This window comes from Suricata suricatta, chromosome 4 (genome assembly GCF_006229205.1).
Source record: "Suricata suricatta isolate VVHF042 chromosome 4, meerkat_22Aug2017_6uvM2_HiC, whole genome shotgun sequence".
NCBI classification, from domain to species: Eukaryota; Metazoa; Chordata; class Mammalia; order Carnivora; family Herpestidae; genus Suricata; species Suricata suricatta.
In genome coordinates, this window is record NC_043703.1 from 67,809,023 (window position 1) to 67,824,912 (window position 15,890).

The 15,890-nt window shown below is 39.5% G+C and overlaps 1 protein-coding gene across 1 annotated transcript in view; it reads right to left on the reverse strand.

Moving 5' to 3' along the window:
- The window catches only part of FRY (FRY microtubule binding protein), a 261,360-nt gene that overhangs the window by 209,221 nt on the left and 36,249 nt on the right, over positions 1–15,890 (reverse strand). Inside the window, exon 2 of the mRNA XM_029938476.1 lies at positions 6,000–6,199. Coding sequence (XP_029794336.1) covers positions 6,000–6,199 — 200 coding nt within the window. The remainder of the gene's footprint in view (positions 1–5,999; positions 6,200–15,890) is intronic.

Below are 15,890 nucleotides of genomic sequence, written 5' to 3' on the forward strand. Positions count from 1 at the left end.
AAGAGGAGGAGTTGGTGACAATCCTTCAACTCTTTGTTTTATTCATTTTGCACGTGCGTGCGCGCGCACACACACACACACACACACACCCCGCCACCTTGTCATGGGAACTTCTGCTTGCCCATGAGCCTTACAGTGCACAGGCCCACCCTTACCTGCATGAGAAGCAAACCAAGAATTCAGCAAAAGACTGGCAGAAAGTGGACTAAGAAAACTCAAAATCCATGTGCTATGAATACTTGGAAATGACGAATGAAATGTATTTTTTTAATGCAGTAGTGATTTCACAAGAAATGAGAGGGGAAATGAAAAGCAAGAAGATGAGGTGGCATAGTAGCTGTAGCAGGAGAGAATTATTGGTCTCATTAGCTTCAAGGCCTTTTTTTGTTGTCTACTTAGGGACAGGAAACAAAGCTGTGGCCTTTGAGAGGTACGATATTGGAAATAAGACACTTAAATCAAGTCTAGTCCTAAGCAATGAATCAATGCACAGGGAGAAATCTATCCACTGGCACAGGAAGATGAAAAGATACTCCAGTGGTCCCTGCCACTTGTTGGGTAACACCCACCACCACCACAACACCACCACCTTCCCTGAGAACTTGAAATCATAGTCCCAAGTATTACATGAGTTTGGGATTTACTTGTATCACCTTCTAGATACATAAATGTCAAAGCCGATATAATATTTGGCCCCAGATATTGATAACTCTGGGACTAACCTAATGGGGACATAGAAATGCCTAGGTGGCTCAGTCTGTTAAGTATCCTACTCTTGATTTTAGCTCAGGTCATGATTTCACAGTTCGTGGGAACAAGCCCCAAGTTGGGCTCTGTGCTGGCAGCATGGAGCCTGCTTAGGATTCTCTCTCCCTTTCTCTCTCTGTCCCTCCTCCACTCACCTTGTCTCTCTCTCCGTCTCTCAAAATAAACAATCATCAAAAAATAAAAAAATAAAAAGGGACACACACAAGATGTATGTTTAAGGGGATCAAAGACATAGAATAGAAATTGTAAACTTAAGAAAGAAACAAAAGACACCTAAAGACAACCAAACAGGACTTCCAGAAATGAAAAATACAGTCACCAAAATTGTAATTCTTAATGGGCAAGTTAAACAACAGATTAGACATAGCTCAAGAGAGTATTAATGAATTGAAGTTAGGCCTGAGAAAATTACTCAGAATGCAATAGCAAGAGATAAGAGATAAAAATAATAAAAGAAGGGTAAAAAGAGGAAATATAGCATGAAGATATCTAATACATATTTAATAGGAATGCCAGAAAAAGAGAAGAGGAAAAATGGAAGAATGGCAATATTCAAATAATTAATAACTAAGAATTTTCCAGAATGGATGAATGATATAAACCATCAATTCAAGAAGCATGAGAGTCTCAAACAAGAAAATAAAAATAATGCCATATCTAAACATAGTGTAGTGAAACTGAAGAACACCATAGACAAACACAAAAACCATAAAAGCAAACAAGAACAAAACCAATAATCCAGAAATAACAAATCAACCAAAGATTTTCCCACACCAATGATAGTGGCAACATAGTGATATATATCACCAAAAGTCTAGAGGGAGAATAAATGTCAAACTAGAATTCTATTCCCAGTTAAACTGTTACTGATAGCCGAGGAAGAGATAAAGACCTCTTAGATAAATAAGACCAAGTAGTGACTTACCACTTGGAGTCACTGACCACTGACTCTTACTTAAACTATTACAGAAAACATACTTTGAGAAGAAGAAAATATATTTATTTTAAAAAATTTTGAGAGAGAAATAAAGTGTGCACACATGGGGGAGGAGCAGAGAGAGAGGGAGACACAAAACCTGAAGCAGACTCCAGGCTCTGAGCTGTCAGCACAGAGCACGATGCGGGGCTCAACCTGCTGAACTGTGAGATCATGACCTGAGTCAAAGTTGGACACTTAACTGACTGAGCCACCCAGGCTCCCCGGGAAGAAGAGAATTTAAACAGAGGGAAAGAGTAGGAGGCAAAAGGAATGAGCATCCCTTGTATTTTTTCTGTACTTTTTTTGATTTGAAATTAAAATTTTTAAAAGCCACAGATAATCCAGTTTAGCGTCTTGAAGACACTTTGCATGGGAAAGGTGAAATAATGGTGAGACTGGACAAGAGCAAATGCTATCACCTAGCCCCATGAAGTAGGGCACCCGGGTGGCTCAGTCAGTTAAGCATCGAACTCAATTTCAGCTCAGGTCATGATCTCACGGTTCATAAGATTGAGTCCTCGTGTTGTGCTCCACACTGACACCTCGGAGCCTGCTTGGGACTCTCTCTCTCACTGACCCTCCTCCCTTTTCTCTCTCTCAAAAAAAAAAAAAAGAAAAAACTTAAAAATAAAACTAACCCCATGAAGCAATAAAGGTAGAATAAAATTACTGACTAATCCATAAATATTAATAAATATGACCTGACCATCTTTTGAACACAAAGAACAAAACTGCTAAACTAGTGAAAGATGTTTACAAAGAAAAACAATCTAAAATGTAATTTTGGTAGAATATTTTTATTTCCTGTCTCTTATTTTCATTAAAGATAGCTATTTGGATATTGGAAATTTGTAAATACAACTTTAATATTGTGTATCACTGATCCCATGCAGGCTAGCTGATGTGGAATTTTGAGGAATTTAGTCTTTTAAAAGTAAACTGAAAAATAAAGATTCCTGAGTATTGCCATAAGTAATAAACCTATACTCCAGCTTTTTGAAAATTACCTTTACCAGTCCCATACACGTTCCAATTACATTAAGGAAAAAGAATACAATTTTGTGACTTGATACAAAGCCATATAAACTCAGGCTTTTAAAGGAGTCAATGTCTTTCAAATAGACTGAACTGAGCAAGAGAAATAGTAGTGAGCACTTTTATTGGAGTTCACTTTAAATGTATCATACAAACATCAAAAATAACACCTCTTGGGGTGCCTGGGTAGCTCAGTTACATGTCTGACTCTTGACCTTGCCTCAGATCATGATCTCACGGTTTGTGAATTCGAGCCCCATGTTGGGCTCTATGTTGATAGTGTGGAGTCTGCTTGGGACTCAGTCTCTGTTTCTCTCTCTCTCTGCCCCTCCCATGCTCATGCTCTCTCTCAAATAAATAAATAAATATAAAAAAAATAAATAATGCCTCTTGCTTTGGCTACAGAACAAAATGCCAATCGCACATTAACATTTTTTGAATCCAGGAGCAAGCCACAAAATCGACTCACATGTATTGCCCCATAAGTGCACGAATACAAGGACAGAAATTACTAAGCAGTTTTCAGCAGACAAGAAATGGCTATGGAAGTTTACATCTCTGCCAAAAATTACAGGGGGAATAAAAAAAATCCCTTTTTATAAAAAGCAACAATACTAAAAATTGGTTGATACATTTCTTGAACATAATGTTCTTCTACCTGGTGCTCAGCATCCAACAGACTGCCACGCTAGGCCACAATGACGATCTGCTGGTGCAAAGGACTTACACTTTTTCTTTTCCATTTTTCCTGTTTGGGGACATTTAAGTTGTCTCACTGAAAGGAACAAAAATGTCTACCTCTAATTAAAAAATGCTATGATACATATTAGATTTTCAGAGGTAATGTTTACTCTAAAAAGAAACTGCCATCCAAACAAATTTCAAGATGAGTAAAGATGAAAAAGTTAACCCTAAACTACCTTACATTATAAATTTTCAAATAATGGCATTTCAACGATTATTTTGGAAAGAGGGATGGCTCAAAAGGAGTCATGGCCTAGTCTTTGCATCTCTTGCAACTTTGGTACAACTTGCCAGTTCCTTAGGGAAGTGCACTGTGACGATCACTATCAGAGTCCCCTGATGTGCCGCTGTGAAGGAGTGACCCTTCTCTGTGCCTTACCACTCTCTCCCCCTGAAATTCCCCCTGACCTCTGGAGCCAAGGTGGCTTTGCAGCCTCCCCCCAGGGGAGGGAGTCCGCAGCCTCGGCATCCCCTGAGGTGCTCACAGAGTTCGGAGGAGCAGCACAATTTTGGGCAATGAGAATTTGGGTACTTGACTTTTGGCCAATTCAAGTTCTAGGAGAACCCTGTTGTTGGTTGGTTTTTAAGACATTAAAGAAGGTATCTTCACATGAGGATGTCCACGTAAAGACTGGCAACAGAGTGTAGAGGGTTCAGAGGCGGGCTCTGAAGGTACCCAGCCTGAGTTCAAATCAACACTGTGTGACCTTAGGCAATCACTTCACCTTCTCTGTGCCAACTTTTCCATCCATAAATGGAGGTACTACCTACCTAATGTTATCATGAAGATTAATGGAGACAATAAATGAAACACAGTGCCGGGCACATAGTAAGTACTCCAGAAATATTAGCTATTATTAGCAGAAAGGGTAGCAGATAAATAAATTTTCAAAACTAAGTGAATGTGGAAAAGGTACCATACTGAGGTTTAATTTAAATGATTAAAACTATAAAACCAAGAAACACTCCATAATAGGATGTTAGAATTCATAAAGATAACCTCCATGGATCTAATAAAAACTTTAAAATGCAAAATGTATAACTCTCAGGCAACTGTATACTTAACAAATATTCTTGAAATTTGAGTCCCAACTCTTAAATTGTGATTTTTACAAAGGTTGCTTTTTTTTAATGTTTGTTTATTTTTGAGACAGAGACAGAGTGGGGGGGGGGGAGGGGCAAAGAGAGAGGGAGATACAGAATCTGAAACAGGCTCCAGGCTCTAAGCTGTCAGCACAGAACCTGACGTGGGATCATGAGATCCATGAGATCATGACCTGAGCCCAAATCAGACGCTTAACCGACTGAGCCACCCAGGCGCCCCTACAAGGTCACTTTTAACAGATGATGTTGAGTATTACCTTCTATGTATTTTTTTTAGAAACTTGTGTTTTGGATTTAACAGTATTATACTTAATTATCTTAAGCTCTGAGGCTGTAAAGCAAACCTCACATTGTCTTCTGATGCCCCAGGATCCTCTCAGGAGGTATAAAGCAGAGCTTCATAGAAAAAAAAGTTGTGTCACTATGAATTCCTTTCCTTTTCTCTTACAGTGTTTCTCCTGCCAAGGTCAGAAAACAAGCAATCTGAATCTACCAATTGGACTTTCTTCCTTCCTGACTGTCCTTTTGAGATTCAGTACTCTGTCTTTGGAGCCCTTGTTAGAGCAATTAACATAAGACTGAAACACACGCCTTATTTTGTAGCAGAATCATCTGCAACGAAAGATACTGACTTCCAAGGACATTATCTGTCTAATAAGAGACCTAAAGGTAAGTGAGCCAAGAATTTCCTGTCCTCCAATTTTCAGAAAACAAAGAGGTGTTTCTGAATGACTCACCAAATAACTTCCTCAGACAATAGATCGCTGAGACCGTACTGGCCATCCAGGCAGCCACTTGAAGAATGATTTTTTTTCTCATTTACTTTAAAAACGGACAAAAGATTTTGACTAAAGTATAAATGCATAACGGGGACTCTGAACACAATTTTTCTTGGATTCACACTTCTTATTGTTAAATTATGCTTACTACTGCTTAAATGCAATAATGAAGCATGCCACTTAAATGTATCTGCTAAGGATTCTTTTAAGTCCTTGACTCTCATTTTTTTTAAGTTTATTTATTTTGAGAGAGAGAAAGAGCATGAGTGGGGGAGGGACAGAGAGAGAAAAAAAAAAAAGGAGAGAGAGAGAATCCCAAGCAGGCTCCACACTGTGAATGCAGAGCCCACAAACCATGAAATCATGACCTGAGCTGAAATTAGGAGTCGGAGGCTTAAGTGACTGAGCCACCCAGGCGCCTCTCTAATTTTTTTTTTCTTAAATCAGGAAACTTAATTATAATCTTTAAAAAAATCACCTATGGAATCAAAAACACCTTTGGGAAAACATGCCATCTTTCCTCAGACCTGTAAAGTCTACTATATTTAGTATAAAGATGAATTTAAACAGGAGCCGTGGCACATACTCACCAGAGGTTCTGCCATAATGATGCGAATCTTGCGCTCAGCCTGAGTGGTAAAGTTGACAAATAAACTCTTGAGGACATATTCTCCTGGTTTGCTGTCTGGGTCCACGTTAATGGGTAACATGGTTGGTGGCCCTTTCTCTCTCTGTGTGCCAGAAACAGGTGGAACTGGAGGCTTGATATAACCGTTGCCAACTGGAGAAGCTGAAAAATACAACAGATGTTCTTACTGGCTGAAAATAACATCCTAAATATCCAGATTGGCTGTATTAAGCCATAAGCATGTGGATCTGAATCATACGAAGAATGCTGCATTTGATGTCATAACTTGGCCTTATTCTTTAGGAATGGTGTCAGAATGTAATTATTTTTTATTACATTAAGTTTGCCATATGTCATGTTTGATAATCAAGTATTTCTGGTTATCACACTGCTTTATGTAAATTATGTTATTAAAAATTTTTTTAATGTTTATTTTTGATAGAGAGAGAGACAGAGTGCAAGCATTGGAGGGGCAGAGAGAGAGAGGGAGACACAGAATCTGAAGCAGGCTCCAGGCTCTGAGCTGTCAGCACAGAGCCCCACATGGGGCTCAAACCAATGAACCGTGAGATCATGACCTGAGCTAAAGTTGGATGCCCAACCGACTGAGCCACCCAGACACCCCTAGGTAAATTATGTTGTAAGCATGCAACATAATTGTGATGTTGAATTATGAATCCTACAACATTTGAGATTTTTTTGGCTGATGAATCCTACAACATTTAGGATGTTTTTTGCTTCTTTTTTATGTGCCAGGGAAAGGGACTAAGAAAATGTATATGGGAAAAAAGTGATTTCTTGTTCTGGTTTTTCTGATGGCCAGGAGCTCTCATTCTAATAAAAGAAAAGACTTCTGGGGGATGGTGACTTCCAGAAGTTTTCTTGACCCGAAGTTTCAGACCAGTTACTGGCTCTTGCTCCTGAAAGAGATGCCCCTCTTGAAAGATAAAAGGTGCAGGCAGTGCCCTATCTATTCTATCCAAGGTATGCATTTGACTTTTCACTCACGCCACCATTTCTTTCAAGTTGGGATACCTCTCCTCATCTCTTCTAAAATGTGCAGATTCCCTGAGTGGATACGATTTTGAACAGAGACAACCATTAGAGTCCCTAGTAAGTGGCCTCCTTTTAGAATGCAACTGAGTCAGAAAATTCATTTGATAGAACAATTTTTATTCGTAAATGAAAATTTCATGTCTCTCTACTTTGTACTCTACTTTGGCATGTCAAATTCTTAAGTATGCACTACCTCCTTCCACCCAAGTACTTGTGAGATGGCTGATTTGACAGCCAATGAAAGAAACATTACCAGTTAAGTGGCTTAGGACAGAAGCATCAGAAGTGCTGAGGACAGGATGATGATAAAGTAAACTCTTTTTTTAGGTTTATTTATTTATTTTGAGAGAGAGAGATCTGGGGGGCGGGGAGCAGAGAGAGAGGTGAAGAGAATCCCAAGCCGACTCTGCACTTTCAGCCTAGAGCCCAATGTGGGGCTTGACCTCACGAACTATGAGGTCATGACCTGAGCCGAAATCAAGAGCTTAACCAACTGAACCACCAGGTGCCCCATTAAGTAGACTTTTTAAAGGAAGACTCTCTAGTTCTGAGTAGCTGAACACAGAGATTAAAGAAAAACATGAAGAAAACAGTGGACTTCATTTGGACACTGGGTTGGATAGCAGGAGAATGGTGTCCTGTCACTGATAATAAAAGAGAAAAAAGTTCTGCAGGAAAGCTGAACACTTTTTTCAAAACTATAAATAAATTCAAGGCTTCTCTTCCCTTCTTTCTATCCCAAGTAAAATTCTGAGTAAGCCAAACAAAAGTTTTATTTTACTGAATTACAAACATGTCCTTGTGTTAGGATCTAGCTCTTCTTTCCCTACACTCTCTCTCTAATCCATTCAACCTGCCATACAGTTGAGGGGTCCCTTATATCCAGAGGATCTTCCCATATCTCAGCTACCACTATACTTTATGGCTTCTCAAATCATAAAAATAAAATATGTTTTAGGTATGTTATTCCATTTCTTCTCCATTCTTATGAGCTCCATCCTGGTCCAGGCCTTTGTAAATTTACGGTTCCATTTCTATAGCAGCCTCTGTGCTGACTTATTCATTGATTTTATATACCAAACTAATCTTTCTTCACCATGGCTTTACATATTTTTAAGTTTATTTATTTTGAGAAAGACAGAGACTACATGAGCAGAGAAGGGCCAGAGAGAGAAGGTTTTAGAAAAGACAATTCCAAGCAGCCTTTGTCCTGTCAGTGTAGAGACCAACATGGGGCTTGAACTCATGAAACTGTGAGATCATGACCTGAGCCAAAACTAAGAGTTAGATGCTTAATTGACTGAGCCACCCAGGTGCCCCTCCACCATGGCTTTAATTATGATGTTTTTTTTTTTTGCTCAACATTTTTAATGGTTCTTAATTATCATTCAGCCTCAACACACAATCTGGTTTTGATAGCCTTCGATAGTTTGCTTCTACCCTGTCCCCAGTCATTCTGATGCCCTGGCTGACTCTTCTTCCCTATGCCTCCCTCCTTTCTTCTTGCTGCTCCTTTCCACTCTTCTCTGATCATCTAACTCTCTTGTCCTTTTAGAACTGTGTCTAGATCGGTCTCCATAAAACATAACTCCACCAGCCCACTCTTCCCTGGTAAGTCTGTAGTATGTGATTTAAACACTTAACTCATGGTCTTTGGCATTGTACATCTTGCATTACCTAAGAAAGACTCAGAAGACAGCTGACAAGAGAAGTAATTCTCTGCTGGTCACAGAGTTTTGCTGAAGCTTGGCATCCTAACTGAACCATATATTCTTCTAAATGTTAGCCCCTGAAAAGTTCCTAAACAAGATTGTAGCCTCCTAGTCTAATACAGAGTTCTTCACACAGGTAATACTCAGTGGATCTACTTAATTACCTAAAATGACATCTGACTTTATTTCTGTACATCTTGAAGTGACTCATAGGGAGGGAGCTCTCAGAGAAGAACCAGTAGTTAGAGTCCTCAGAGGAAGAGGGTGCAGTATTTACAAGGAAGAGTCATTAGTTAAATGGCACTTGAAGCAAGTTACTGAAAGGCAAGGTTGAGTCTAATTGGACATATTCAAAATCAGGTGATGCAAACGAAGTGCTAGTCACTCCTCTGCTTTACCTGCTTCTCCTCAGTGCAGGTGCTTTTTGGAAATGGGAAGCCTCCTAAGACCAATTTAATAAAGGGATTAAGGTCTCCAAAAGATAGCTTCCTAAGTTTCAAGGGTGTTGTGCCATAGGGCTGGAGATTGGAATATAAACTGGGAAAGTCTAAGTGAAGGACAATCTTCCATTATCTTTAGTTTTCCCCAGGATTTAATCCATTTCTAGAAGACAGCACTAATCAGCTTGATGTAATATATAATTGCAAGATCAGATCCATAATTAGAAGACTCTGGGGCCTAAAAGTCCTAACCATAGTGACAGAATTTTCATGAGTGACCTCTGGCAGTCTTCTGCAATGTTGCATTTTGAACCAGATACCAGGGTGTCTCTCTGATGAATATTCCATTTAAATGGTCAAAGTACCTCAAACGCATACCTCCTTGTGAATGCAAAAGTCTACATAGCTTTGGAGAGGACCTATCCTAGCCCAGCAGAGCCATGTGCTAGAGCTGAAAGAGATTCAAGGGGAGGGCACCCATCATTCCTGTTTTAAACAGATCAGCTGGGCAGACAGAGATCCAGTAAAATTTAAAAAGCTAAGTGTCTTTGAACAAGATCCACTCTGTTTTAATAACTCCTCTTTATCCTATCATAATTAATTCAGAACAAATCCTCACTTTTTGTTGGAATAATTTTCAAAGGTAAACATATGACATAGTACCTTTCAGTAACTCAGTTATTTGGTGACACTACAGCTGAGAACCAGGAAATACATGTCTCCTGGTAGTCAAAATTCAGTCACAAAGTCTTTACTAGTCTAAATATTAGAACATTACCACTAGAAAACATTATTACATTTTCCCTGTGCACTTGCTTGCTTTTAATCTACACATAATTAAGATCAATTGTCTAGTTTTTAAGTTCACAAGAGTCTGGAAACAGAAAATTAAAAGAAAGATGCAACATCTATGGGTAGAAATTAACAGCAAAAGAAGGTGATAAAAGGCATCACTCTAAAAAGGCTCTGGAATTTAAAAATGCAGTTTTGTGAAGCCATTTGGCACAAGGCCACAGAATCAGAGACTGACAAGTGTGGGGGCAGTGACATGTCCATCTAGCACGTTGTCACAACTAATACTCATTGTGGTGACCCTAAGTCCTATGGAAAAGCTAAAATAAGTTTGATATATAGTCTGGTATTTGAGAAGGTAGGAAGAAGAATGATGTGAATTTCCAAAAGATAAGCCTAAAAAAAGGTTTTGGAATATAAAGGGTAAACACCAACCTTAAAAATTTTGGTCTAAAGAATTAAGCTCTGTTTTCATAGGTCTGATTTTTTTTTTTTTTTCCGAGAGAGAATCTTAAGCAGAATCCATGCCAAGAGTGAGCCCTACTCAGGGCCCTAATCTCACAATCATGAGATCATGACCTGAGCCAAAATCAAGAGTAGGTCACTCAACTGATTGAGTCACCCAGGTGCCCCTATAGGTCTAATTTTTACCTGGAACTTATTTTTGATTGACAGACAAACCACCAGTTCAGTAACAGCCATACTTTGGCCCCATTCCAGCTCTGCCAATGCAGGCAGTTACTGTCCGAATCGACTCTTCCCACCAGTGTTTCCACTGCTTTCTGTCCAGTGGGCAAGCAAGTCAGCCCACACTTCAGGGTCCAGGTCAGGATTCCCTCCCCAACTTGGCAGCCACCCAGCTGCCCCCACAGTGGGGCCTCTAGAAATAGGGATCCCTGATGATGAAAGGGTCCTGACAGGTCACTGTTATCTTCCCCACCTAAAAAGACGTGTTGAAGGAATGATTTAATTTGCTAGATTAAAAACTTTTTCTCATTTAAATTTTCCTGCATGTGATAAATATTTGAGCTTCATCTCCATCTACTTTAGTCATCTCTCCTGCTCTATTCAGCCCATCTTCCCATTTGCACGCATCAGTGCAATGTCCCTTGAAAATCACTCACACCTGGGTTCCTGAGGGTGGGAGCGGAGGCTGAGGCCAGAAGAAGGGCATCATGTTCAGTTATTAACCGCAGCCTTACTTGTTGAAACTTTTGAGAATTTGCTTTCTTTTTAGATTTTCTCATTTACATTTTCATCTTGGATTTAACACGTTCTAATTTTTCTCCATTGCCTTCTTGTATCTTAAATGGATTTTGCCGATGCTATTATTTTAGCCCCAATTCTGGTTCTATTCGGTTTTGCAGGATGGCTTCCAGAGCCACTTCCCCTCATTTCCTGGGTAGGAAGCAGGGTCCATTCCTTAATCTGTAAGAAATCTTTGTGGCCCATTCATTACCTCCTTATTAAATCTATTTCTAACCGCAAGTGATGATCTTCTGAAATGACTACTTTGTTCCCAGGGTCATTGACTAATATGATTTTTAGGCTGACTGCTCTTAGCTGGCTAAGGTCTTCAGTTCACTTGCCCTAAATTACCAACATTTCTAGGAATTACTAACTTCCAAGATGCAACACCAATACAAACACCCCATAACTCATAATTTGGCTACGTTTTTATTATGTCACTGAAAGGAAAGTTAATGTCATAATGAGTTGCCTCATATGAATGTCCTGGAGGCTAGAGGTGGAACCACATGTTACAAGAGAACAATTGGTTTTCTCAGTCTGATTTTCAGAGAAGTGAGTACCATCACTTGTTAAAGCTATCATTCATTCATTCACTTGTTCCTTTTGACCAATATTTATTTAACGAGTACCTGGGTTTCCAGCACTGTTCTAGGCCATGGGCAGGGAGCAGGGAACAGATGGCTCCTGCCCTCCCAGAGCGTACGGTTGCTGAGGCAGACATACAACCCGCAATTCGTGTGCATGCACACGCATATATACACAGCGAGTCAGACTGCCCATCAGATGGCAACATGTTCAAAGAGAAATAAGGATAATCAAACACAGGGAGGGAATAGAGAAATGTTCAAACGTTAGGTCCAGAACTGCTGTGGAGAGGAACGAGAGCCATGTGCATTCTGGGTGTCTAAGGAAATCCAAACGCACTTGGCTTGGGCAGGATCTGCCTCTCCGACCCATCCCTTTGGCTTGCCCAGTTTTGTGTTTGTTCTGGCTCGGAATGGGAATTTTAACCAGGCTGTGAAGGCCATGGATCAAAATGCCCACTGGCCACGCAGCCTATTCACCTCCCTTCACAAGTTATGTGACTCAGGAAAGAGGCCCATCCTTGCCTGTGGTTTCTCCCCGCTTCTAAAGACAGACAAGCACAGAGTTAGTTGTAATGCTTGCTCTGATGTTCCCAGAATGGGAATCAGACTCTGAGCATTTGAAATAAAAAGGAAATGGTTTCCTTTTCTTTTCAAGTGCCCCTGAGATTATATGGCAGTAACTGTTCAAAGTCACTACTCCTCTTGCAAATGGAGGTCCATTTAAACAACTCTACTTCCTAGAGATCACTGTAACCTATCTTTCAACAAAGGAGTAGATTGATTAGATTTCTTTGTTCACAGTTGGATATACATTATTCTTTCTGCCAGTTCGCAGTGCCTCATTTATTTTGTGGGTTCCAAGGGCAAATCCCGTCAATACCCAAGTGCTGGGATCCTTCTTGAGGACTTGATGTTTCCCCCAAATCCCTCTTTTCCTGTAAGACCTTGTCTGTTTACTGGCATTACAGGAACATTTCATAAAACATAACAAACCCAGAATGACGCAGCTACTGTGAGAACATGTCACACTGTGTATAGAACTATAATAAATTGTCCACTAATGCATTTAGGAGGGTGCTTAAGAAATGGGATTTTAAAAGGTACTGCAAATACTCAAAGTGACCAGAAACTTTAAAAGTCATGCAAAATATATTAGGATAAATAGAACAAAAAATCCTGCAAATGTGATAGGAAGAATTATTTTCCTCTGAAGAGTATTCTTAAGAAATGGAAAATGTTGGGATTTGAAGAAACACTTAGTTTGAGCAAAAGAAAAACATTTCTTAATTTTATATATTTCAAAATTAGTCAAGAAGAGAATACAAGGTAAAAATACTCAGAAATGCTTTTTGCCTGGGAAGAATAATATATTTAATGGAATGTTAAGTTTTTAACTAATTTCTGTAAAATTCTGGTAATGTGAAATGTTCCTCATGTTTTTTTGATGAAATACATTCTTCCCTTCTCTTCCACTACTTAGCTCTCTCTTTTCTGTTGTTCTCAAATTGGATTCATTCAACTTTCAGGGTCTATAAGATGTCTCTAGGATAATTAATGTCTTTTTTATAATTTTTTTACATTTATTTATTTTTGAGAGATAGAGTGAGACAGAGCATAAGTGGGGGAGGAGCACAGAATCTGAAGCAGGCTCCAGGTTCTGAGCAAGAGTTCAGCACAGAGCCTGATATGGGACTTGAACCCACATACCATGAGATCATGACCCAAGCCGATGTCAGATGCTCAAATAACTGAGCCACCCAGGCACCCAAGGGTAATTAATGTCTTTAATCTTCAAAAATAATCTTAGAAGGCCAACCAATCTCATTTTTACAGATAAGACCATGTAGGTGTAGAGAGGTTAAGTGTCTTGCCTAAGGTCACAGAGTGGTCAACCCAGGATCTGATCCCATGTTCATTTGACAACATACCTTCTGAGCCACTTGTACGATCCTAAATTTAAGAACAAATCAGTTATTTATGAGGAAGATTGAATAAAACAAGTTCCCTTATCCATAGTTTGACCCTGGTATGAGCCAGTTTGGGGGACTTCAGGGGATGAAAAAATAAAATACAGATGTTGTGATCTGGACAATCTGCCAGCCACAGAAGTCCATCCTGCCAAGTTCTCTGCCCCTTAAACTTGAATGCACCTTTTAGCTGGTATAAGGGCTTTGGGAAGGCTAAGAGTACAAAAAAGAGCCAAGAATAGAAGACTCATATAATATACGAAATCTGATTATTGATGTACATTAGAAAGGTCTAGAGACCATTCCTTCCTAGATATACTGATGATATCAACTTTAACTGGTTATTTTTCTAACAAGGAGCAAGTGAACTTCTGTTCAGTCTGCAACCTCTCCAAACCATTTTTGTCTTTGGGCTCCTAGAGACTGGATACCAGGAGAGAGTGAAGGGGTTCAATAAAGAGAAAGTAAGCGTCAAGTCACTATGCTGTTTTCTTTTCTCTCTTCCTTTGACTTCCAGTATTTTATCTAACAAAAATGACAGTAACACTTCAGTGATTTCCTTTATTAATGTCTGTCATCTGCTAAGATGCAGTTACATGGACCTTCCCCAATTTTCGAAGTAGGTACTGTCATTAGAGCCTGAACGAATGACTGCCAAGATCTGTGAGCAAGGGAAGATGAGGTTACATTGACATTTCAAGGTCCTTTCTTACCAAAAGGAGATCGAATAACCTGCAAGAGGCAGGATAATCCTGAATTTCAACTTCCTTCTTCTCAACAGAACAGACGAACTGTTCTCATTCACGTGCCCTTCACTGACTGGCCTCTCTTCCTTCTCTCATTTTCTTTTCCTCTCCATTTTCTTCCTCTTCTGGCTTATTTATGGATGAAAATCTCATTAATTTGCAATGCATTAAGTCAAATTTTGGTATAAATTGGACAAGGGTTTGTTTTCACAAAAATTTTTTCTCTAATATTTTTTTTGAGAGAGAGAGAAAGAGAGAGAGAGAGAGAGAGAGAGAAAGAGAGAGAGCGCATGAGCAGGGAAGGGTCAGAGAGAGAGGGAGACACAGAATCTGAAGACAGGCTCTAGGCTTTGAGCTAGCTGTCAGCACAGAGCCTGATGTGGGGCTCGAACCCATGAACTGCAAGATCATGACCTGAGCCGAAGTTGAATGCTTAACCGACTGAGCCACCCAGGCGCCCCTGTATTTTTTTAAATGTTAACTTTGAAAAGAATATGCTGACTTACAATGTGAATCTGTGGTGATCAGAATCTCTCCACATCAAATTTACCTGGAAGGCTGAGCCCCACCTGATTCAGTGGGTCTGGGATAGGGCTCAATAAGCTGCATTTCTAATGAGTTCTAACCAGGCATAACCAGATTATGACAATGCTGTTGGTCCAGGACTATAGTTTGATGCCTTTGATATAAATAAATGGGAAAACAAGGAGGACCAATTACTTCAGTTAATAACATTGCTTTTAATTCCATTTGCCTATAGATAATGCTCCATTAACTTTAAGTTAATGCTCTGTAGGCAAAACATAAGAACACCAAATGGGGAGTTAAAAGTCCTAGTGTGGCTCCATATGAACTTGGGAGGATGAACTTGCACTAACTGGGCTTCAGTCTCCTTATCTGTTATTTTAGAAGCATCCAGGCCAGGTTGTCCTTTCTAGTGCCAGTATTCATTCTATGACTAAATAAAAATATACACTGAAAATTAATAAAACCTCACTTATTCAAGACTTGCACAGTTCAAACAATAATTAACTCTTACCAATCAATAGATGAATAGATAAGGAAGATGTGGTATGTACACACACACACACACACACACACACACACACACACACACACACTGAAATACTACACAACCACATAAAGGATAAGATCATGCCATTTGTGACAAAATGGATGGACCTGGAGGGTGTTATACTAAGTGAAATAAGTCAGACTGAGAAAGACAAACACCATATGATTTCACTCACATGTAGAATCTAAACAAACAAGCAGAATCAGACCCATAAATACAGAGAACAA